This window comes from Amblyomma mixtum, chromosome 2, assembly GCF_055824585.1.
Source record: "Amblyomma mixtum isolate Tamu chromosome 2, ASM5582458v1, whole genome shotgun sequence".
In the NCBI taxonomy this organism is placed as follows: domain Eukaryota; kingdom Metazoa; phylum Arthropoda; class Arachnida; order Ixodida; family Ixodidae; genus Amblyomma; species Amblyomma mixtum.
The window spans coordinates 146,949,137-146,974,766 of NC_143013.1; the positions used below are offsets into that span (position 1 = coordinate 146,949,137).

The window sequence follows — 25,630 nt, forward strand, 5'->3', positions numbered from 1 at the left end:
TCTCGCACTCCGGAGACCCTGGTTCGATCCCCCAACTAGACAAATGTCCTACTCGGTTTTGTTTATTTATCTGGTCTGACTAGAAAGCTTAATTAGGCTAATTGGTTAATTAAGCAATTAACTAAACTCAGTCCCACTTACTTGAAGAATCACTACACGATCCCTTTAATTGGTTGCATGGTTACTAGCCAACGTACAATTGGCACCGCTTGAAATTCGCGCACTCTGACGTCACGAACATCTCGACCAATTGAAAAGCTTGACACTTAATTCTGTCGACAACTCCTGCCGACAACGATGAGGCATTAAAGGCTTCCGCTTTAAAATTTCCCTATGTAGCGACTTAGAAGAAGCGTATACTGCGTAAATGTGACCGACATGAAGCTGCAAGACCGTGTAGGAGAAAACAGAGCAATAGGCTAGAGACATCCGAACCGGCCACACTCGATGGTCGATGGATACGCCCACCCGCACATTTCCCTGGTGCCGGGGAGATTGGTAAGTGGCTTGCGTAGATTTCACGCAAGTGACTGGCTATAGGTGTATTCAATTCTACAGCGGAATATCAAAAACACCCAAAAAAAGTTGCAAAGGCACCCAGCTGAGGTAGCATAATAGCACACGAACAATGTATCTCTGAATTAGAGCTGGAGTAAAAGAGTCCGTCCTCAAACTGACACGTCTTGTGCACCGGGTGTGCATCTTCTAATCAACACTCCCAGCTCTGAATCATATCTCGTCCCGTATGTGGCGAGTGCCGTAGCTTTCGCCGATACCTCCGTATCTGTTGGAGTGCTGTGATAGAGACGCATCCCGGTCAGGTGCTCGCGGACTCCGTCCCGCTAGACAGACTTGGCGCATAAGCGACTGGTTGATTAGCGACGGTTGCGCTCACGTGGTGAGCTTATCGAAAGTGGGCTAACTTAAAGCCGGGCGGAACATTCGGTTTCTCCCTGCCGACACCTGGACGACATGGCGAGCAGACTTCCCGGGTTGGCCGTCCTGCTGGTGCTCCTCGGAGCCGCTTCAGCTCTGCTGAGGTGAGCCCCCTTTCGTTTGGTTGGGAGCTATCGTTGCTGCACACTGTTTCTTTCTTTCCCTTTTGAAGTCTCCAAAGGGAGCAGCAGGAAAGGAATTCCTTATGTGCACAGTTTCAAGGCCCTTGCCTAAAGCGCCAGGGTGGCGTTTTGCAGCTGGGTATACACACGACAACTTTGCCGTAATGCCTTGCGGTGTAGTGGTGAATCGCTTGAGGTTCTTGCTGCCTTGCGCATCATTTGACAACGCCGTTCGTTCATTATTTTCCTGAATCTTGTATAAGAGCTGTGGTGTATATGGACAGATTGTTGTAACATCTTAATACGCTGCTGCCCTGCAGTTCCGTCTTAAAAATCGTTAATTACTCTGGCAGTTTTCAGGTTCCAGCTCCGAAACGTCCAGAATATGACCTACTTATTGCATTTATAGAATACATTCTAAACCATAACAAATTAAAAATTATCACCATCATCGTAATCAGCTTAACTACGTCCGCTGCAGAACAAAGGCATCTCCCAAACGCCTCCATTTAATCATTTCCTGCACCAGCGCACGGCCACTTTATTCCCGCAAATATTCGCATCTGATCTGCACATCTGCATTCCTGCCGCCCACTGCTACGTACGAATCTACTCTGTTACACTAAGGGAGCATCGGTTATCTCACTCGCATTACAAGCACAGGAACGCACTTGAATACCAACGTGAAGTCCTTCTGTCCGTGGAGTACTTACTCACTGTCACCGTCAATGCAACGTGCCACAATGCGAACGCGTGGCCGTAGGTACATACATTCTCAGCCACGGTGGAGCGTACTATCTGCAAGAAATCAAACGAGAACAAAACAATTTTGGCACGAACAGCAAAATAAGAAGCTCTTATTCAGGAAAAGCTCAATTTTAGCGGAGAGTAAGTTCACTTCAAAGGCACGATCATAATTCTTCAGAAGTGTTAATCAACCTGGCTTGTAGTTGCTTTCAGGAGCTAATATGTTGGTATTTTTGTGTTGGCGGCTCACATTACTTGTTCGCGCTTCATTCGTTGCTGAGAGTACGTGCTCCGGAAGATGTCTGAAACATTCGAACCAACACATGCTCTTTTCTCCTTTTGTTTTCAAACTGGCCGTTCATAACCGGCCCCCAAAAAAAATGTCACTCCGTCAGAGCCTCATGGTTAATCACCCTCAATTCAGCCCCTCCTCCCCCCCCCTCGCCCCCCCCAAAAAGAAATCCAAGGGCGCTTAAGACTGCTTACCAGCTGTGAAGACGAAAGCACTAGTGTGTCATCGTGAGTTCTACCTCGACGCAGGTCGCGCACTGAGAAATGAAACGAAGACACGCCACCGATCGCTGACTCCACGAACACTGAATCGACAAAGGTCCGAGTGAAATACTAGGACACATGGTTCAGATACCTGTCGCGATGTGGCCTCCAGCCTGTTAAAGAGACATGATTTATGCAAAGAGAAATCGTAGGACACCAACCGCACCGGTGTACAACGAACGGTTGCGTAACAATTTTAATAAAGTTTTTTCAAGGAAAGGAAATGGTGCAGTAACTCTCACATCTCGGTGGTGTGGGAAGGTGCATATGTCGTCGGTTCGAATCCCCAGTGCAAGCTAGCCTCCAGCTTGACTACTGGGAAACCGTGTGACCCCACTCGGAGCGGTGTACGACAAACGGCTGGTCACAATTTTCGTACGAACGTAGTCGGGAAACTTGGCGCCACATCGAGATCAGCCAGTGGAGAGTATATATGGACGAAAGAAACTTTATGCCATTCTCTGAAATTGCTGTGCTCGGCTTGCTGTGTGCGTCCTACGGCGGCTTGATGACTCTTCCCTATTTTTCTTGCCAACGCAGGGATTTTCTGTACCATCTGCGAGTACAGACACACTAACATACACATGCCACCTGCTTTTCTCATAATGGGGATGGTAAGATTTTCGCCTTAATACCAGGATAATTAGAGCGATGAACGTACGCGCTCGCTATTATGGAAGCACATTGCGATTTTTTCTGCACGTGAACGTAGTGGGTCACCGGAGCAAGAAGCGCGCATAACCAGTGTGAATCGCTCTGGATGTCAAGCGTCGCATTTCGCAACTTCTTTCCTCATTCATTCTATCGTCGCTCGTCTGTTCACAAGTGTTTCCGTTTATATCACATCCAACGACAAAACCTCGCTTGCCAACTTTCACTCCTTACATCATAATAAGTAGATTCTATACCATGGGACGAGATATATCGCAAAAAGACGCGTCGAATCATTCACCGCGATGGCGACCTCCTGCTAAGAGGTTCCTTGGGTTCCCAAGGCTGGGTTCGTTCAGTAACTGCGCATATCTGAACGACGATAGAAAATGGTTCGATGGAAAAGACATCGACCAATTCCAATGCATTTCTGCGCGAAAAGAGCTTTACGCTCGAGGATGCTATATTAACTGATGCTGCAGGCGAATTCCCCCTTCTTGATAAGACGTTGTCGGGAGATTAAGATAGAAATCAGTGTTTTGTGTGTGTGTGTGTGTGTGTGTGTGTGTGTGTGTGTGTGTGTGTGTGTGTGTGTGTGTGTGTGTGTGTGTGTGTGTGTGTGTGTGTGTGTGTGTGTGTGTGTGTGTGTGTGTGTGTGTGTGTGTGTGTGTGTGTGTGTGTGTGTGTGTGTGTGTTACTGTTTGTGGAACAGTCTATAAATGTCGTCTTTCAGCCTTCAGTTGAAAGTCATCGCACGTGTTGTTGTGCTTGTCTCAGTCTTCGTCTTTTTCACGCTGCTTAATATGGCTACCTCAATGCTAAACGACTTAAGTCCATCGGAATAAGCGTGTCATTTTTCACTCGACCACATCACTCTTTTTGAGTCCTTTCGAATACCTCTTGCACAGCCCTCATGCCATGTTTGTTTTTTTATATATGCATAGTTAAGGACAACGCAGCGAGCTATATAAAGGAAAATGATAGGTGTAACGTTAAAAGATCGGAAGTGGGCGGAGTGGGTGAGAAAACAAACATGGGTTCATGACATCCTAGTTGAAATCAAGATGAAGAAATGAGCTTGGGCAGGACATGTAATGCGAAGACAAGATAACCGCTGGTCCTTAAGAGTAACGGAGTGGATTCCAAGAGAAGACAAACGTAGCAGGGCACGGCAGAAAGTTAGGTGGGCGGATGAGATTAAGTTTGCGTAGATACGGTGGCCGCAACTGGCAAAGGACAGGGTCAATTGGAGAGACATGGGAGAGGCATTTATTTGCCCTGCAGTGGGTGTAGTCAGTAGTCAGGTTGATGATCATGTTGATTTGTGCGGCAACCTTCTAGCTTGTAGTGGGCCCATTTAGTTTCGCTTTCAACGGTAATGCGTTAAGCGACCCGCTCAGCAGAGAAACAGCCGTAGTTGTTGGCGTTAGCATGTCGAGAAAATCGGGATTGGTCGAGAGGGTGTGAAGTTACCACCACATGACCTCGCACGGGTAATTCAAACACCCCACAACGATCCCACAATACAAAAGTGATGACGTCACTAAACGATTCCTCATCAGTCGCCAGGGTCGTGACGTCATTCAATCACCAGTACGTAGTGCCTCTGAAGTAAGGAAAGCTGTTGTGCTGAAAAGAAAAATGGTCGAGCCCCTTGGGTAGTGAGCCGGGCGTACTACCCTTGGACCAATGAGGAATGTTCGTCTGACTTGGTTAGATGGAGGACTTCTGTGTCTTGTGGTAAATATAAAAGAAAATAAAATAAGGAACAGGCTACGTGTCTGCGAAGTGATATGCAAAGAGGACGCCAGGCTAATGTCATCGCATCATTCTCTCAAAGCGGACCTCAAGTGTCCCCCGAATTTGTTATTTTTTTTAGTGCAGGAGCCCCAATCTCGCGAGAAAATTGAAGGATTCCTCTTGTAACCTCTTTGGCATCACCGGTAGCTCTCGTAATCTGAGCACTCGTGATTCGCTACGCTTCGACTTATCCTTTATTTCGCATTTTAAGTCCAAAGTTAGGAGCTGCTTTCTGTATTGAAACGCGTGAACATGCAGGTCAGATGTTTACAAATGACCGTAACGAATGGAAATGGCTGTTTAGGCAAGATTTAATCAACGCAAGTCAGGTGTAAGTTTCGTGACTGCTGGGTAAAAAATAAACAAAATTTAAATGGTTAAAATCCACGGGAGCAAGATTGCTGTACAAGAAATCAAGGAACTAGTATATTTCATGAGAACATGCTCTGGAATAATCATATCAATCATCTCATTGGCAAATTTTCTAGAGTAGTAGAGATCATCCCCAGGGTGCGCTTCTTATTGCCTTAGAAGCTTAAGGTGTTATTATATAATTAGTTTTGTTTTATTCCAATCTTATATACTCTCATTTGGTATGGGGCACGACAACGTTCTCAGACATAATAAAATTGAAAAATCTGCAAAAAAGTTCTTCGCATTACTGCCAGCATAGCTTACGACGCCCACACGTCTCCGCTTTTTGCCTCATTAAGAATAACACCTGTCAATGAACTTTAAAACATGTTATTAATTCGTCGCTATAAAACCCACCGAACAAACAAGAAGCCAGTTTTCGACATTCTAGCTCTCTTAACCCCCAAAAACAAACCCCACACTACACGAGCTATATATTATTGGTACATACATCGCTCCCGCACTAATTATGGTTGCCAAATGCTTCGAGTTCTGGTTCCCCAAATGCTTAATAGTATATAACTCCTGTGGTGCTTAAATGACCATCTTAACGAATTTTAATGCACACGTTTGCTGTTTTTTTTGTTGTTTTGTCCATTAATAAGCCTGTATAGTGGTCCTATGCAATTATTAACCTTTTCTGCACGCAGATACTACGTGATGTTTTTACTGTTTATTTGTAGCTTACCCCACTGATGTAACCCCCTATGCCTTGTACAGGGGAGCACAATCCCCGTCAAGCCTCTTTTTGGCGTTTTGTATGTTCATACGATTTCAGCAGCGCGAACACGGTTAGGAAAAAACAGACAGAAAGGGGAACAGGACAGGACAGGACAGGGGAACAGGAATGTATGTGCCCACCCAACATCACGATGTTAAAATAGGAGCTTGATTGATTGATTGAAACGCCATACAGCGACTGAAACGCAGGCAACAGCTTCAGTTGTCATCACTGATAGAAGTGCTGGCTGTTAACGTATGGGTTCTGCTATTGCACCCATTTTTCTCTTGGCCAGGGTTCCCCTCCGTCGGATGAAAAGCGCCCGTGAGCACCTATGGGAGCAGGGCAAGCATCTCAACGTTCCGCCGGGCTGGTCAGTGAAGAATGCCAACGGACCCATCCCGGAGCCACTCAAGAACTACCTCGATGTACGTACTTCACGCTCACTCGTGGGATGGTGACTCTCACCAAAGAGAGACATAAGTCTCCCGCGGCGTCCTCAATCGCCCACTATACTCCGTTTCATACATAGCAGGCAATGCTGCCAAAGCTAGCCCGCCTGTTCGCGCAGGCTAAGTCCGCATACAAAAAGAAGTTCCCCATAAAACCAAAGCGAACACAGACATATTTCGCAGTGAGAAATCTTAAGTGCCGTGACTGGCAGCTCCTGGACTTCGTTTTACTTCTTGCCACATTTTCGTCCTGCGACTCGTCGAGATTTTGAGAAGCAAAAAGTACACGTGGCGGTATGATACGCGGTCGGTAGGGCGAATCGCTCCTACTAAATCCGCGCCCAAAAAGTAGTTCGCACTCCGTGAAAATTATGGCCAGAGAGCCCGAACACTTAGCGCCTCACAGCATCGAGCGTGATTTTCAATGCTACAACATCCTTTTATACCGCTCTTTGTATTCGTCCAAACAATGATCGGAGTTTCGAGAAGAACGAATGATACGTGGCGGAGTAATATGGTTTCGCGGACGTCCGCAGCGTTGCCTGATATGTATGAAATGGAGTATAACTGCGATTGTGACTCGGTACTCAAATGCGCTCCCCTCTCAAAGAAGCTTGCGGTGAACTAGTTTGTCTCGAGTTGCAGTGCGAGCTTTGATCACACCCAACACTTCTGGACAAAAGCATTTTTGAATGGGAAAGAGTTTACGAACGCAATTTGTATTTCATATATAATAAGATTCAACTGTAGCAATCAATATATCTGCAGATCTCCCGTCGACAGGCTTGCATTTTTTTTGCCATTAACACTTTTACTATAGTCAAAAGCGTTCCCCATTGATTTTCTACGGCAGTCTTCACTGCTCGATGCGAGCAATGGAAATACTTTAAAAGAAACATTCTGCTACACGTCGGAAGAATGAACCATTACCTTCAGTCTTCTGTAACAGTACCTTACAACATTCCAATATTCAAAAATTTTGTCCAAGCCTCAAAGAGAACATTTTTCCCTCGCCCACAGTAACTTGGGAGACTATGACAGAATAGCTAGACGTTCAAGCAGCAGTGCAAAAGCAGCGAAATAGTTGACAGCCTGCGGTGCGCAATGGCTCCCTTATTCTGTCCATATCTGAGAAACCGCTGCTACAGAGATGCTTGAAGAGAGGGACTGTTTCTGAAAATTGACGCATAGTTCTCGCCACAAGCGCAGTGTGTAATAATTGTAAACTCCGCCTCTGGTCCATTTAAATGATTTGAAAATGTGTGACCGAGAGCGTCGGTTATATTTTGTGAGCAAATTTCAATCAAGCATATAGTTAACCGCAATTATTGAAAAAAATTTTCCTGTTGGAAATCACGGGTGGAAATGCTTGAATTAAGCCAATATCTTTTTTTCTCCATGCCAGCTCTGCTTTTTATATTTTTTTCATTTACCTTGAAGTAATCCAACGTTCGATGAAACCCCATCTGGTCCGGATGAACCATTCTAAGAAAGCGAAGTTTTTGTTTACTGACAAAATGAAAAGAAAACAAAACCGACATTTCAGCTATTCGCTCAAAACACACTTCATCATTAATATGCAGAAAGATTGCGAGGGATACAGAAGGCTACATAAATCGCCTTTTTCTGTTCGAATTTTCTTGCGAACAAAAAGTTCAAATGAAAACCCCTAAGGGCAATTTCATTCTCTTCTGACCTGGTCAGTGGCCCATAATTCAGTCTTAGGATTACATTGAAATAGCCCGCTTTTTTTTATGCGCCGGCCGCCCCAGTTTCGTTTCATTGCATCGCATTACTCATCGCATTACTCAATCGGTTTTCACCGCAAACTTTTTCTAACATCAGCAAGGACGTGCGGCAGAAATCACTTGAAGAACGCAAATTTACATGTCTTTTTCAAGCACGCAAATGTAAAATCGCCAGCCGGCGAAGGTCGAAGAGCGATGTGAAGAAAGGGAGAGTGACGAGTTCTGGTGGCTACTCCAAATGACAATATGCTTAAGGAGGCAGAACAACGCTGATTTAAGTGTGCGAAAGGAATGAGGCGACATCGCCTCTAAATCATTGTATTTTACAGAAGGCCTACAATTTATTGTACACAAGGCATGCTACCGCATGCTTTACGGCATGCCTTGTGTACAATAAGTCAATCTCTGAACAGTGCCTATGAGCGGAATTCAAGACTGAAAAAATAGTGCCCGTCTACAAATCTACCTATTGCCAGTAAGTTAAACAAATTAAGTAAGTTAAACCAATTACAGTTTTTTGCGAAATGAAATACCATCACATAGTTTCGCTATACACATCTTATATATTTCATTTGGGCTCACGGAAATGAGCAAACACTTCTCAGACTAGGTAACGTGGTTCGTTTGCGCAACCTTCGCAGGTGCAGTACTACGGGAACATTACACTTGGCACGCCTCAGCAAACCTTCGCAGTCGTCTTCGACACCGGCTCTTCTAACCTCTGGGTGCCGTCCAGCAGATGCCCAGACACCAGTGAAGCGTGCCGTGAGTTTCATATTTTGTGACCCGCAATTACTGCTACGCAAGTGTGTGCTAGAGCAACAAGCTACCATATTTCAAAATCACAAGTGAACATTTGAATTTTCTCGTAGGCGGCATTTGAATAGGCCGACTCATGGGTGTATACAGTAAAAAAAGCATTTTGAGTACATTTGCGCATCTTCCATCGCAGGCATACACCACAAGTACTACAGCAATCAGTCGAGCACTTACGCCAAGAACGGCACTCACTTCGAGATCGAGTACGGAAGCGGTACCGTCAAGGGCGAGCTGAGCGCGGACGTGTTCGGGATCGGCGACGTGCGCGTCAAGGGCCAGACGTTCGCCGAGATCGTGGAAGAGGACGGCGAGGCCTTCACCGCCTCCAAGTTCGACGGCATCCTGGGCCTGGGCTACCCGCAGAACGCGGTGCTGGGCGTGCCGCCCGCCTTCGACAACATGATACAACAGGGCGTGGCCGAACAACCCCTGTTCTCCTTCTACCTGGACCGCAACGTGGAGGACCCCAACGGCGGCGAGGTGCTCTTCGGGGGCATCGACAAGGCCCACTACAGCGGAGACATCACCTACGTGCCCGTCACCCGCAAGGGATACTGGCAGTTTCACATGGACGAGTGCGTGCCTCCTGACCACATGGTCGCTCCGTGTAGATTAAGTTTAATGACAGGCATGGTATAATACAGAAGGAACGTAATCGATGGTTCCTTAGGGTAACGGAGTGAGTTCCAAGTTAGAGCAAGCGTGGCAGGAGGCGGCAGACACTAAGGTGGGGGGTGAGAGTAAGGAGTTTTAGGGATAAAATGACCGCAGCTGGCAGACAGAGGACATGGCTACCTTTAGTAATAGAGGGAGGCCTTTGTCCTGTAGCGGGCGCAGTTGAGGTCGTGATGATGATGATGATGATGAAGGCTACTTTCGTAACCATTTTCGCAATTGTAGCGATGAGACCACTTAGTCGTTAAATCTCCATCTCCCAAATTATTTTCCCAGAAAGAGATAAAAAATATTACATTTTTTTGCTCCATTTAATTCTAGTAGGAATACAAAGGACAGCAACGCCGGAAAAGCAAGGAAAAGTTCTGTTATGCTGTACAATTCTTGCGGTGGTTTGCCTTCACTGCAAATTCTTATCAGGAGCTCGCCGTTGTGCCCAAGTTTTCGCCCGGAAGGACCACTTTCAGACTTCTTTGTGTTCAAAAAAAGTAGTTGGAATTAATAATTTCTATACAAGAGCTCGTCTAGTAGCAAAAGAGTTGTATTTGTATGGTGATTCTCGAAGGAGAGCACCGCGCACAGCGGCTTATGTGACTTAATTGGCTTCAAGGCACCGCGGAATGGAACGTCTAATGAAAGGGGGACCCAAATCGTTAGGCACCCTTCCTTTCTCAATTCGGTTGTATGGCTAAGGGTTTGTTTTGATGCCTCCACTGTGGGCTCTCATACTTGACGTGTTTCATTGCCAGACGCTTGTCAGAAACTTTAAACTTATGTTAGGCTCAAGAAACATTCGTGGAAGTATTAAACATCAGGTTTCCTAATGCACGAATAAATAGGACCAAAGTTTAATGTTTAATAAAAATTATGCGAGAGAATAAACCTTCCTTCCAAGCCTTCAACTATCAAGATTCTTTATACGACTTCGTGAGCCCGATGTCGTCCCGTTTTGTGTTGTAATTTTGGTCGCCACTGTCACAACGCAGCAGTTCTTCGAGAAAGCGACCCGAATTTTTTTTAGGGCTCTGATCAGTGTTTTTCGTCCAGCTATACCAGTGTCGCGGTATTTATGCCTACAATTTGCTCCCCGCAGAATCAAGGTGTCCGGCGGGGCCACCTTCTGCAAGGGAGGCTGCGAAGCTATTGCCGACACCGGTACTTCCTTGCTCGTCGGTCCGTCGCACGAAACCGAAAAAATCAACAAGGCCATCGGAGCATCTGAAATCGCCCCAGGACAGGTAAGAGCTGCTCTCTAGCCTAGTGCGCAGACTAAGTTCTGTCAAGATGAAACTTGGAGTGTTGTAGCTGGGGTGAATTTTACCTAGATGCGTAATAATTTTTTTAATACGCTCTAAAAAGCAGGATCATCGAAAAAAGCGCCATATCTTCGCTTGCATAAAAACGGAGGATTATTTCTTCCTTCAACGAACATCTTTTCCCTCCACTTCATTTTTGTTGGCTGTTATGCTTGTAACACGCCTGCTTCCAAAAAAAATAAGTTGCTCTTTACTCAGAAAGGCTAAACGACACGGGTTACTCTTCAGCCCTTTTTAGGTGGAGATAGCCTTAGCCGCTCATGCCTTACAGAATGCAACACAATGCATGACATGGACTGCTCTTTGTCTATACTTCCTTCTCGGCCGTTTCCTTATAGCAATGAAACAAAATCCTTCGCGGACCTGTTGTTTTCTTCCGATGTTATTCTGCGAAAGGCCCCGGCTCAGTTTTGCCGCCTGGGTCAGCCAAGGATAGAACTGAGTTGAATAAATCAGTCCTTCTAAGACACCACTGCTGATATTACAGACGTCTGCACTCTTAACACCGCAACAGCAGCTTAAAACGCAGAAAAGCATGACACGGCTCGTTTTTTTAGTTTTGGAGATGCCCAAAATAGCACCCCACAAAAGTTAGCGCTTGTAAGTTCTTGTTCATTGCAAAAACGCACGTCAGTGTACCCGGTCACATCTTAAACAGCTTAATGAGTTCACTACTTAGAGCGTGACTCGGCCGTCATTCCGAGTTTCTCCGTTCTGCCACTGGCAACATATACCGGCACTCCATGCACATAACCATTCACTTTCGCTCATCAGCATTCACAGGCGATTTAGGATGACAGACTATTTTATCCCATTCTTCTTCTCAGGTGCTGCATAAAAAATAGATTAACACCCTTAAATGCACATTAAAATATTTCTTTTAGGGAAATTTCTAAAAAATAAGACACAAAAACAGCGCTAGCTATGCGCGCTATGCGAATGCAGTAATTCGCTAGAGGTTATAGTCGCATTCGCTGGCAGGCACAATGTTTCATGCCGGACGCGGCATCCCTGCCCCAGGTCCAATTAGAAGACTTCTTTTGTTCTTTATTTCATATTATCCATCATCATCAATTTAACTACGTATCATCATCATCAGCAGCAGCAGCAGCTTGACTGCACCTACTGCAGGTCAAAGGCGTCTTCCATATCTCTACAATAAACCCTTTCCTGTGCCGCCTGTGACCCCCCTATCCGCGCAAACCTTAATCTCATCCACCCCATAACACGCTGCACCCCCCCCCCCCCCTTGCTGCGCTTGCCGTCCCTTGGAATCCAGTCCATTACCCTTACCGAAGATCGGTTATCTTGCCTTCACATTATATCCTGCCCAAGGTCATTTCTTCTTGATTTCGACTAAAATGTCATTAACCCGCGTTTTTTCCCCGACACAGTCCGCCCTCCTCCTATCTCTTGCCGTTAGACCTATCATTTTCATTTCCACAGCTAGCTCTGCTGTTTTCATTTGAAATTCAACCCTTTTCTTTAGCCTACACGTTTCTGCTCCATATTATTATAATTCTGCGCTAATTCGATGCTTGTTATTTACGTACCAGGTTATTACACTGGATAAACTCGCCAGGAGCTTATTAAAGTGCTTGAGAGAAGCAGACATTCATGAGGATATACTCATTTGTGGGAAATGCTCGTTCATCAGCATAGTTGATCTGCGCATTCCCAAACCTTGTATTAAACCGCCTGCCACTTCTCGACATGAGTGCCTCTTGAGCGTTGCATAATAGGTGAGCCAAAGGCTCCAGGAACTTTACTCGGAATTTATTTCGTAACGTTTTATTGGGTATAGCTTGTCTTGTTTTTCTAATGCATGTCAAATCATAGAAATACAAAATACGAGGGGGTACCCAAAAGAAACCGGACTAAATTTTTTGGTCGGCAAAGCTTCTGTGGTACCGCGTTTTGCCACTAGGAGCGCATAGAACGAACATTCCAGAGTCAGTAAGCCGAGTGCCGTCGTTGAAGGAGGTCAGACTAGTTTAGGCAGAGTTTTAGAGTGACGACTGTTTTGTGTGAATGTCGTTTTTGCAATGGCGGATTTTCGTGAACAGCGTGCGCCGGTGAAATTCTGATTTTTGCTCGGAAAAAGTTGAATGGAAACTCTTGAAATATTAAGAAAGACGTACAAGGACGATGCTATGGGGACAACTCAAGTGTTCCTGAATCGAATCCTGAATCAAAGCAACAATCATGCCAATGGCAAACTTCAAATTCACCTCGCCTCAAGAAAGCTCGTCAGGTGAAACCAAACCTCAAAACAATGCTGACTTGTTTTTTCGACGTGAGAGGAGTCGTCCATTGAGAATTACTTCCGCAGGGTCAGACAGTTAGCCAGGCTTTCTACTTGGATGTTTTGAAAAGATTGGGCAACAGTGTGCGGTGGAAGCGGCCAGATTTGTGGCGGTCGGGTGACTGGTTTTTCCATCATGGCAATGCCCCCGCTCACACAGCCCTGTCTCTACGACAATTTTGGACCGAAAATGGCATGACCCCTATTCCTCAACCCTCATACTCTCCCGACCTTGCCCCGTGCTACTTTCTTTGTTTCCTAGAATGAAAAAAATAGGTGAATGGAAAGCGTTTCGCTGATGTTGCTGAGGTGAAGAAAAAAACGACGGAGGCACTGTCAAGCATCACAAAAGATGATTTTAAACAATGTTTTGAAAAATGGAATGAAAGATTCGACAAGCGTATCATTGCAAGTGGGGAATACTTTGAAGGAGATTGAAGGTCTGTGCTTAAAATGTGAACAAATAAGTTCAAACAAAAATAAGTCCGGTTTCTTTTGGGTACCCCCTCGTATATTAAGTATTTGAAGTTCGTTCCTATTGTCGTACTTATTTTACACATCCATAATTGTTTCGGCTCGCATGAGCCAGCAAGTAATGCACGGACACTCAGTGCGGTTTGGCATGTGACTTCAACCCTGACACCTTTTTTCCAACATCTCTCCGGCGTGCTTGTCAGTCTATACTTCGTCCGCATCGCTCCATGTGCAGCCCACACACGGCGCACACACCGTTTAAATGGCAACAGCCGAGTTCCTCCGTCACACTGAATCTTCTTCATTTCGATTTTCCTGTTTCATTTTAGTACGTCGTGGACTGCAAATCCCTTTCAAAGTTGCCGAAGATTACTTTCCAGCTGAACAAGCATGACTTTGTTCTGCGACCTGATGACTACATTCTAAAGGTAAGTTGTGTTTGAGTTGATATTTTTTTTAGCACAGTATACTTTTTTGTAGCCAGGGCTGCTTGAGAGTCTGTAAAGAGCGAAACGCAGTTATCAATGAGGGTATCTGTGTTTTCTAGCATTGTCTAACAGCTCACTATGGCAAAATGGTATCAGTATATGAACCACACCGTGATATGAACAAAAGCGATACAAGGAAATTTGTGCCGCATTAACGGTGTAGCCGTCTGGGGTTCCCCTGCTTCTCGAGCACCACTTTGCTCAAGCGGGTCTCAACCCTTAGGCATGTGTGGCCGGGGGACAGGGTGTCATCGAGAGTGGGTCACTTAAGGTCGTTGTTGCACTCGTTATGGTAGAGAGGGATGAAGAACTGAGGACGCAGATAATGTTGAAGATTGTTTTTACCCTAGGAAGTCAACCAAGACATTAGAGAGATTTAGCAAAGCGTTATCGGCTGCCGCTCTGCGACTCGACCTGCGACGCGGCAGGCATGCGCGCAGCTGACGGGAACCTGACGCCGTCACTACAATTTGCGTATTCGCAGGGGCTCCCTTTAGAAGCGGATCGTGGGTAGTGCTATATTAAATCTTTTTATTCTCCTCACTTCAATTTTTCTCGATCCGGAGTAGCTAGCTGCTCTATGCACTGCCCTAACGCCCGCCGCTTTGTGTCGCGTCCTTCTTCAGGTGAACCAGCAAGGAAGCACTATCTGCTTGAGTGGCTTCAGCGGTCTTGACATCCCGCCGCCGATGGGCCCACTGTGGATTCTCGGAGACATGTTCATCGGCCGCTACTACACCATCTTCGACAGAGGAAACGACCGCGTTGGCTTCGCCGAGGCCCGTTGACCTGTCCACTCGCAATGATCCCGGATTGTGTGTGCCATCACTCGGGCAACATAGCAAGACGAACTGATAATGCGCTTGCGTTTTTGTGTGAATCGGACTATTGTCATTATCGGGCATGCTTGCCGTTGTGGCCCACCTAGTGCCGCCACGTCCTCGGTTCTTCTTTCTTTCTGCTGACATGTCACTCCCTTCGTCGGCGGCTCAACGAATAAGCTACCCTCCGTTGCAGACAGAATAAAAGAGAATGCATTTCAAACAGTACATCAGCGCGCCTATGTAAGCGTGTTGGCCATGGCTCGTTTGCGAGTTTGAAATAAATGGAGTACGTTCTATATATTGTGAACCATGTTCCCTTTTGTTTGCTAGAATAAAAAGGTCACGCAACCAAAACCATTAGGAATACTACAATATACAGACCGATCGGATTCCATACACGATTCCATACACAGCGGCAACGGTCCACCAGAAAGTACGATTAAGTATTCAACTCCAGCTCACCACCCACACAAGTGAGTCACCGTTTCTTGCAGTAACATTTTTTTCTCTCTTCTAGTATGACGTTCTATTCTTTCTCGGTGCGAAACAAAGTATTGTTGCACCCGTCAATAAAGGGTTAACACGGTTAGTGAACCTGAGCCCAGTGCCTTAATTAGCGCGAATATGGCGAGCTTCTTCTTCCGCGTTCCCCCGCCTACACGTCGTCTCTTCAGTGTCGCGTGACACTTCCCCCTTCTCAGAGGAAGCCCCCTTGGCCAGTCATTTAGCTTCCTGATAATGGCAGAGCTTCATCCGTGCAACATGCGCAACTTGTCTTTTTAGACAACGGCGCGCCCTTCCGAAGACTGGCGAGACACCACGTAGTTCAGGTCACTGATCCGAGCGAGCACAATAAACGGGCCTGTGTAGTGCGACAGCAGCTTCTGGGACAAACCATACTTGCGGAGAGGTGTCCACAGCCATACCAATTAAGTGGCCGGGCAGGTAGCAGACATCCTTGTGCCGGCGGTCGTAGCGCTGCTTAGAGCGGTCCTGCGAGACCAGAGTGCGTAGCCGGGCGAGGCTACAAGCCTCTTCAGCGCTGCAGAGAGTGCTTGAAATAGTAGGCTTGGCATGGAGAGAGAGCGGCAAGATAGTGTCTTAGCACAGCGGTGGCCTAGTCGTTTGACCATCCGCCTCGCATGTGAGAGGTGTGTCTTAGCACAGCGGTGGCCTAGTCGTTTGCCATCCGCCTCGCATGTGAGAGGTGTGGGGTTCGATTCCCAGTGCCGCCGCGTACCCACCGGTGATACAATGGGTACAAACTTTCCCCTGCCTGTGGATCGGCATGTTCAGGGTAAAATGCTTGGAAAATGCGCGTCTTTGACACCATCTTGAGTAGAAGAAAAACCTTGTGCCATGGCACTCTTTGGCCGCAGATGCCCTTGCGCCATAAAAATTCATCATCATCAAGACGGTGACGAGAGAACTTCGAGGCGGACGGGCATACCGATAGAAAAATGGGCTATAACATTGCTCGCAGCGCTTTGGCATATTTAATGAACGGCAGCACCTCGTCCCAGTTCTCAAGACGGGAGTCGACATACATCGCAAGCATGTTCGTCAGTGTTGGTTTGTACAATCAACCAGGCCATTTGTCTGGGAGTGGTACGGCGCTGAGAGACGGAAATGGCACGGGCAAAGGCTCAGAAGCTGCACCACATTTGCCGTCAATTGGCGGTCACGGTCATTGATAATGACGCGAGGAGGCCCATGACGGAGGATGACAGCGTGAGTGCCAATGTTTGCGTTGTTCTCTCTGGAAAGTAAACTGTAAGGAAACTGTAAGGAAACTGTAAGGAAACTGTAAGTAAACGGCGGCAAGTAAGTCGTCAAAGTTTTCTTCATCGCAAGGAGTAGTCGCGAGTGGCAGCCGCGAGAGGCAATCAGCGTCGAAGTGTTGGTGGCCACTTTTGTGGCCCTGTAAAGTTGAACTCCTGAAGGCGTAATGCCCAACGGGCCAACCGACCTCAGGGGTCGCGCAGATTCACAAGTCAGCAAAAAGAATAATGGTCTGTGATGTCTGTAAAGACAATTCCGTAAAAGTCCAAACGAAATCGCTGTACGCCGAAAGCAACGGCGAGACACTCTTGCTCAGTCACGGTGTACTTGCGTTCAGACTTGATGGGTGTGCGACTTGCGTAAACGGCAACGTGTTGATTTCAGGAGTGGCGCTGTATGAACACAGCACCCACGCCGATGCTGCTGGCGTCCGTATCAAGTTCAGTGGGAGCTGTCGGGCAGAAGTGACGCAGTATGGGCCGCAAGGCGAAAAGCAACTTGAGCTGTCGAAGCGCAGAATTACATTCGGAAGTCCATTTAAAGGAATGTCTTTCTGCAAGAGACGTGTGAGTGGTTAGGTTAAGTCAGCAAACTTGGAGATGAAGCGCCGAAATTAAGAGCAAAGTCCCAAGAAGCTCCTTAGTTCCTTCAAAGACTTGGGCTCTTTGACGAAGTTTACAGCTTGAATCTTCTGTGGGTTGGGCCTCAGACCACCCTTGTCAACCATATCACCAAGCATAACGATTTGGCGTTCCCCGAAGCAGCACTTCTTAGAATCCAGCGCGAGACCCGCTCTCTCGATGCAGTCAAGGAAAATGGCTAAGCAGCTCTTATGCTCCACGAAGGTCCTCCCGGAAACGAAGGCATCATCTAGACAACACATGCAAACTTGCTACTTCTGTCCACGCAAAAAAGCTCCCATAATCTTTCAAAGGTGGCACAAGCGTTGCATACACCGAATGGAATCACAATAAATTCATAATCCCTCTGGGGTGACGAACGTCGTCTTCTCTTTGTCTTTCGGGTGCATCGGGACCTGCTAGTATCTGGATCCTCAATCAACACAGGGAACGTAGGAGGCTGGCGGAGGCAGTCAATGGCATCATCAACGCGCGGGAGCAGGTGAACATCTTACCTTGTGACAGTGTTCAGGCGTCGCTAGTCGACACAAAATCGCCACGTGTCATCTTTCTTTTTCACTAGGATCACAGCGGTAGCCCACGGGCTTGAAGGTTCCTGAATAATCCCTTGTAGCCGCATATCATGGATCGGTTCATCAATTATCTTAGGTTCGGAGGGCGAGACGCAGTATTGGCGTCTGTGAAATCCCATATGCAGATCCGGTATTTTCATGTGATGGATTCGAGAAAGGTGCAATCGGAAGTGGTTGATCTGTAGCGAAGTAAAACACCTTCACATGCTTCAAACAAACTTCCATCAATATTCGACGGTCGTTGGTGGATAGGGATTTGTTGATGAAGGTCAGGAATTGAGAGCCGGTCAGGGCGCGAAGTCTAGTTGGTCGAGCAACGCTGTCACTGAGCGCGGCGACAGGCACAGAAAGGCGTTCTTCAAAGCCGGCGAGCTTAAAAACCACATGGTATTACGGCAGGTTGGTTGAAATGATTAACAGCCCGAAGAGTGGTACGGCCTTCGTTCGCTCGAACGACACAGCAGGACACCAGCACACTGTTCTTCGCGGAGGCAATGGAAGCGGGTTCCACCAGAGCTTCGAAGGCATTGCAAACAGCGCTTGAGGATAACTGCGATGAAGATGGCGGAAATCGCTGGAAGGATCATATCGACGGAGACAGAAAACGCTTCTGGATCCCGCGGCAAGTCTTCTAGGAGCGCCGACAGAAGACTTTGGCTTAAGGGTTCAGTATCTACGATAACGTCTCGCGTAGAGCAAGGAAGCAGCGTTAATTCAGTTCGATCGCTACAATTAGATAACAAATACCAAGCGGTATCAAGTATTCGCTACACCACGAAATATGACAACACCATCTCGACCGAACGGCCGAGGCGATTCTTCAAATCTTAACTCATCTAAACGACACTGTGGCACCAGTATCCACTAAAGCCGTAATACAAGCACCGTCCACTAACACTTCCAAGCGGTTCTTTAGCATAACGGTGGGCAGAGGAATTGGCACTGTTGATGACCCTGCGACCGCACCTCTATCGGCCGCACCCGCTAATTTCCCGGTGGGGGTGAAGGACGGCGGGTAGAAGGTGATCGTTGGGAGCGGTGAGCGGTGGGAGTCAGGCTCTGATCAGAGGCAGGAGAGTCGTTCCGAGTTGGTGCTTAGCGGTAGAAGCCCTAACGAGATGTGAAGGCCGGGCCACAAACGTCCGCTTTTAAACAAGGCGGAGGATTCCGCCATTGGCGCTGGTAGCGAGAAGTCTGTCCCCGGCGGCGGCAGAATCGGGATATGTGTCCGAGCATACCGCAGCCCGTTGACACATTGGTGGGTCGCGAAGACGCTCGGGATAACAGTCGTTGTAGATACGGTTTAAGCGGCCATCAAAGTCCAGTCGCTGGTGGCATTGCGGAGGAGATGGTGCACTGCAGTAGGAACGTGTGAGCAAACCCAGAGAACGCAAAGACATCCACAGAATGTACTCTGAACGCCTTAATCTGAATGTTCAGACATCCTCAGGCAGCCTTCAACTGATCCTCAAGCAGTCCAAACAGACCTCGTTTGTCCATCCAAAGCACTTACAATGTCCCGAGGAAAAAGCGTCTGAATTTTTTTCTGTACCACCGCAGTACAAACATTAGTATGTTTCTTGTTGCAAGCCACTGGAGTTTCAATGGCTCAACTAAGCGCTATCAATGAATGAATGAATGTTTATTTTGGACAGAAATACAAAGTCTGTCCAGGAGGCTGACAAAAAGGCAACGAATGCCTGACTAAGTGTCAGTCCCCTTTCTAAAAACACAAAACACTCGAGCAACACGGGGTAATAAAACTACATAAGGTATATACATACACTTAAAATGGAAGGTAAGCAACATGCAATAAATAATAGAAACAGTGAAAGCATGTTACACTTTCAAGGAAAAAAAATCATATCTGAACAGATAACAGGTAAGTTCACTTTTTTTGAAGTTTCCTAGAGATGACGATTCGTTTACAATACTGAGGATGGTAGGATGATGATTTAGGAAATCTGGAATTATAAAAGATAGCTTTTGCATACCGTAGTTTGTCCTTATCTTGCCTGTGTTGTACGTAGTGTGTCTTGTATTATATGTGTGCTCTTTTGGAAGGTATGTTTTGAAAAAGGCACTTTCATTATGGCTGATCTCTCGAAATATTACAATAGCTGTTTTTTTGTTAATAAGATTTTGTATTGTTAATATACTATTCTTCTTGAAAAGAGGCGCAGAATGACTTCTATAGGGCGCAGTTTCAACGACACGTATCATACGTTTCTGTAAGGTTAGCAAGCTGTCTATGTTAGTTTTCGTCGTGGTACCCCAGACAGATAAACAGTATTGGAGGCGTGAATGCACTAGGCTATAGTACAACTGTTTTTTTAATCGAGAAGGAAAGAGATGCTTTAGTTTATTAATAATGCCGATGGATCGTGCAATGTGGGTTTTCACGCTGTCGACGTGGACGGTCCAGTTTAAGTTTTCTTCAAACGTAGCACCAAGGAACCTATGGCAAGTGGAGCGCTGGACGACTTCATCACTTAATTTTATTACTATGTTGTCATCAACACACTTGTTACGAGGGCGAAAGGCAACGTATTTTGTCTTTTTAATGTTTAATTCTAACTTATTTACTCTAAGCCATACTGAAAGATTCCCGAGCCAAATATTTGTTTCTTGTTGGAGAGCATACAGGTTTTCGCCAGAAAATAAAAAAAAACATTAGTGTCATCAGCGTATATGATTATGTCAGGTGTTAGAGGCACGTTTGTAATGTCATTAATGTATAAGAGAAAAAGAAGCGGCCCCAGAATGGACCCCTGCGGAACACCGAATTTAATTTCACCAAGTCATGATTTGTGGTGACAAATGTCGGTATACTGCAGTCGGTTCATTAAGTAGTTTTTAATTAAGTTAAGAGCGGCACCTCTGATCCCATACTCATTTAACCTTTGAAACAAGTTATCATGCTTAATAGAATCAAAGGCTTTTTTAAAGTCTAGAAATATTCCTATTGTATACAGCTTGTCTTCAAAATTACTTATTATTTTTTCTTTGATGTTTAGCAGCGCCGTTTCGGTACATTGATGTTTCCGGAAACCGTACTGTTGGTCTGTTAAAATGCTGTTTCGGGTGCAGAAATTTAAAATCCTACCATAATAGCTTTCTCTATGAACTTTTGAAAAAACTGGTAGAACTGAAATCGGCCTGTAGTTGTTCATGTCGTTTCTGTCTCCCCCTTTAAAAATTACCGATACTCGTGCAACTTTTAACTCATCGGGAAATGAACCAGTACACATTATTAAATTACATATATGTGTCATAGGCTTACTAATAAGCGCCACCACAGCTTTTATTGGTTCTGCCTTTATGCAATCCACACCACATTCTGTGGACTTTTTTAACTTGGAGAATAATCGACTTATTTCAGCTTCAACTGTTGGAGCAAGAAAGAGGGATTTTCTCTTACTGCATGGAATATATGACTGATAATTCGGGCTGTCAGAATCGAAAGCATTTGACGCACCACAATTTAAGAAGTGCTGATTAAACTTATCTGCCAGCGCAGTCCCTGTGAACATCTTTGTCAATGAGCTCAGAAACTGAGCTGTGTTCACTGTGCGGGAGCAGATTATTCAATGATTTCCAGACTTTTTTTGGATCATTAAGAATATGAGTAAACTTATTCTCATAATAGCTCTCACGCGCCAGTTTGATGTCGCGGCTTAGCTTATTCCTGACCTTTTTGAATTCCGGTAGGTATTCTGGTTGCCTTGTCTTTATGAAAGTGGTAAAAAGCCTATATCGTTCTTTAATTCTTTTTAAAAGCGCGGTATCAACCCAAGGTTTCCTGCATTTCTTGTTTCTTCTTGCTTGTCTAAGAGGAAATGCCTTGTAATAAAGTTCCTTGATTTTACTAACAAAAAGGCTGTACGCCTTAACAGGATCCGTAACGTGTATATCTCGGACCATTCGATTTCGCTTACTAATGCATGAAAATCAGCAATCGTGTTCTTGTTTATCAGTCTGTATTTTGAGTTGCTGTCCTTTTTGAGCTGCGGTCGTATTTTAATCTCACGTGTGAAAAATAAGAATATCGGCATGTAATCGCTTACGTCAGTTGTGAGGACATCCGATTCTAATTCAGTTGTTCGCGTCGTGAAACATAAGTCAAGCAGGCTCTCAGAACCATTCGTCACTCTGGTTGGAACATTGATCACATTTTCATAGCCAAAGGAAATGAATACATCCAAAAACATCTGTTTGGCACGTTCTAGAGAAAGCAGATTAATGTTGAAATCACCTGTGACAATGAGGGGATAACCCAGTTGTGTACAAAATTCCAACCTGCATTCGAGAAAATCTAGTAAGATGGATACAGCACCGGAAGGAGGCCTGTAAATAACCACAAATATTGTGTTCGCACACTTGATCATGAAAGATTCGAAGTGCTCTTGCATGACAGAAAACTCAGAAATTACATCAAAACAGAGATCATGTTTTACATAGAAAGCTACACCACCCCCTTTCCTACTTTTCCTGGAAACTGAGCAATACTAGTACCCTGAAAAGTGAACTGCATCGTAATCATCGCGAAACCATGTCTCAGAGAAAGCCAAGACATCAAATTCGTGCTCTAGGTCATCTAGGAGCATACAAACAGATTCGTGCTTGCTTTTTAAACTTTGGGCGTTCAAGTAGAATAAGGACATCTGATTGTTGTCAGTGAACACTCTACTCTGCTTGAAAGAAAGCTTATCGTAGTACCTGCATCCTTGAAAAGGGATTGCCATCTTTGAAAATTAGCATACAAAAATATGCTGACGGGCTCTACCGTATCCTATCCAGATCTTCCATTGTGATAACTCTGATGACTCGAGAACGAGGACCACGACGCACAAAAAATTTCCCATTCTTGTGCCAAGCAAATTTGTACTCTTTTTCAGCCGCTCGCGTCTTCATATGCCAGAAAAGTTTTTTTGTTCTGCGCTGTGAGATTTTCATTCAGGAAAATTTTTGAGTCTGATTCTTTCAGTTGAGCCTTTTTTCCAAGCCAAGCACCTCTCGTAGCGCGAGCTGTAAAGCGAACCAGAACAGGCGGAACCTTCTCCGGTTTTTCAGTGCTGGGTTTCTCGTTTCCATCGTCTACTGCATCAGTCCTGGACTTCAACGGAATCCGGTGAACGGCTTCAATGTCATGTCCCGAAAGGTGGGGAAGCTCGAGATCGTCCGCCAGGCCGTTTAGCTTTTCTAGCAGGTTTTCATTGATATGGTGGGGCAGACCATGCACTTCTAGATTGAGCCGCCTGCCATACTGGTCGAGGTCGTTTAATTCCTGCCTAAGTTTGTCAATTTCTCAATCTCAATAATGACCTCATCATATTTTGTAGCCATTTCCTGCATTTCCTGCTCAACGCTAGTCACAGTTTCCTTTATTTCTTCTAGAGCGTTTAGCTTAACTTTCATTTCAAGTAGCACTGCAAGTTTGCGGTGTATTTCTGAAATTTCACTTGAAAGGTTCAGTTCCGTTACTTCATCGTAGTTTGTTGTGTTCTGACCGCTTCGGGTCTTGCCTGCTTTGCAAGTGGCGCATTTCCAGGATTTCAACGCGGTTTCCGATTTTTTGCGGTAGGCGCTTAACGTCACCCCCGAGCAAGGGCCCAGATGATAACTATAATCGCATTCAGAGCACGATAGGTGTAATTCATCGTCCTGAAGCGCTTTGTTGCAAACGAGACAGTCCGACATGATAACAATTACTCGTCACGCCAAATTACTCGTCACGGCAAAAGATGCATGCCTGGCAGTAATTATTCACTTTCAGTTTTCTGTGATCTCGTCGGGTTGCGCTTTAAGTGTGCAAAATGACTAGCTGCATCGTTCTTTTTACTGAAATGACGATCGATTAAACATTTGATACAAAACGGCGACAACATGCAGTGCTGTTCACTTGCACACTAAGGACTCAAATGCACTTGCACATCAATTATTTTTGGATGCAAATAATTAAAATTGCAGCTCACGTCGTGCTTACAGACTAGAAGTGTATAAAATACTGTGACTAGACTTAAACATTGTTACAAAAATAAAGCAAAATCTTCCGTATCGAAATGCCAAGTTCCTTGCCAGGGCACTGGAGGCGGCTGGGGTACAAATATGTTGAACTGTGCTTAATGACTAGAACTCTGTAAATAAAATTTTAATGGGCTCAAATAAATAAAATTGCAAAATCTCCATGCCGAGCTTCATGTAAGGGCTCTTGAAGCAGCTGCGGTTCAATAGTCAGGCTGTGTAGACCCTGAAAAGGATAAATTCTGAAGAACCTTGTAGTGGAGGGCTCCTGATTGATTTAAGCCACCTGGGGTTCTTTAACGTAAGCTGACATTGCACAGCACACGGGTGGCTTTTGCATTTTGCCTACATCGGAACGTGGCCACTGCGGCGGCGATTGAACCTGGATCCTCCGGTTCAGCAACCAAGCCCATTAACCAGAACCAGTTCCGTGACGCCAAAAAAGGTAAATTCATGCCGATCAACAACATTACCAACGAAATGGTATCGAAAAATTGGCTTGCGAGGGAAAGAAGGATTCCTCCTGAGACTAAACCTCAATCGTAGAAGATGAGTCTTCGGAAAACAGCTATGACAATGACGGCGGTGTATGGTTTAAGAGAGTTTAACGTCCCAAAGCGACTTAGGCTGCGAGGGACGCCGCAGTGAAGGGCTCCGGAAATTTCAATCATGAGTAAATGCAATTTCAGACTGAATACTCTAGTGAGCGCTTCAAAATAAGCTTGTTCTGGCAAGATATGGGGCACTGTTTGCACAGTTATGTCAGTACATAGTCAGGCTTATTGCAGGTAATACAAGGCACAATTTGTTTTTCCCTGGCACAAAAGTACGATACCCTACTAGTATAATGAATGCAAGTTTGTCTCAAAATTCTGTAAATCATTAAGCAGGGTAAAATACTCAGAAAAGAACTTGAAATGGCAAAAACGGGATGAAAGCTATAGGCTGGTCGAAAAAATACGGCATCTCGTACGACATTCCTTCTGAACACTTTAGAACACACTCTTCAGCACTGTTTCCTCAATCGAAGGCATAGACAACAGATTTTATCTTAAACTAGCGAATATAACTCATGTAGCTGTTCATAATGCTATCCAAAAAAAAAGCGGAACTACTCTCTCTCTAGCTCAGCTCACAGCGTTCAGCGTGAAGCCCAATCGCAATAAATTCCTCTAATCAAAATATGGCAGATCAAAGGGAGCAACTCCTTGTGGCCAGGCATGCTATTATTTCTTAGGTTCCTGGGAAACGTTAATACAGACTATGCAGTTTTTTCAGTGTTTAAAAAGAGGGATGCCTTCTGCCCTCGTTAGTGAATTGCGCACCAAAAGAAAGGGATGCATTCGTTAGGTGAGGGGGAAAAACTTTGCATTCGACAGCCAAAGTAGGCAGTAAACAAAATAGGCAGTAAATACAGTAGTCTGCTTTATTGCCAGCAGAATATTGCCACGTTTCCACAAGCAGCCGCCGAGCGGCTGCTCTTCGCAAGTCTCGTGCACCGGCGAGTGAAAGAGGCAGAAGCTCGGTCCCGGCCTCCTTTATTAAGCCTGAGGACATCATCATC

At 45.6% G+C, this 25,630-nt stretch overlaps 1 protein-coding gene across 1 annotated transcript; it reads left to right on the forward strand.

The window, feature by feature from the left end:
- The first annotated feature begins 813 nt into the window (after positions 1–813).
- On the forward strand, positions 814–15,354 carry LOC149361187 (lysosomal aspartic protease-like). Its single transcript, XM_089572621.1, has 7 exons — positions 814–1,040; positions 6,242–6,374; positions 8,788–8,911; positions 9,099–9,540; positions 10,734–10,878; positions 14,065–14,163; positions 14,850–15,354. The coding sequence occupies exons 1-7, from the start codon at positions 973–975 to the stop codon at positions 15,009–15,011; spliced, it is 1,173 nt and encodes a 390-aa protein (XP_089428747.1). The 5' UTR covers positions 814–972; the 3' UTR covers positions 15,012–15,354.
- Positions 15,355–25,630: the final 10,276 nt, after the last annotated feature.

Excerpts from the sequence above, each read along its gene's own strand:
- LOC149361187 (XM_089572621.1), top strand. The coding sequence starts at position 973 with ATGGCGAGCAGACTTCCCGGGTTGGCCGTCCTGCTGGTGCTCCTCGGA. Across the intron at positions 8,912-9,098 it reads AGACACCAGTGAAGCGTGCC|GCATACACCACAAGTACTAC; the intron begins GTGAGTTTCATA and ends CTTCCATCGCAG. Across the intron at positions 10,879-14,064 it reads CTGAAATCGCCCCAGGACAG|TACGTCGTGGACTGCAAATC; the intron begins GTAAGAGCTGCT and ends GTTTCATTTTAG.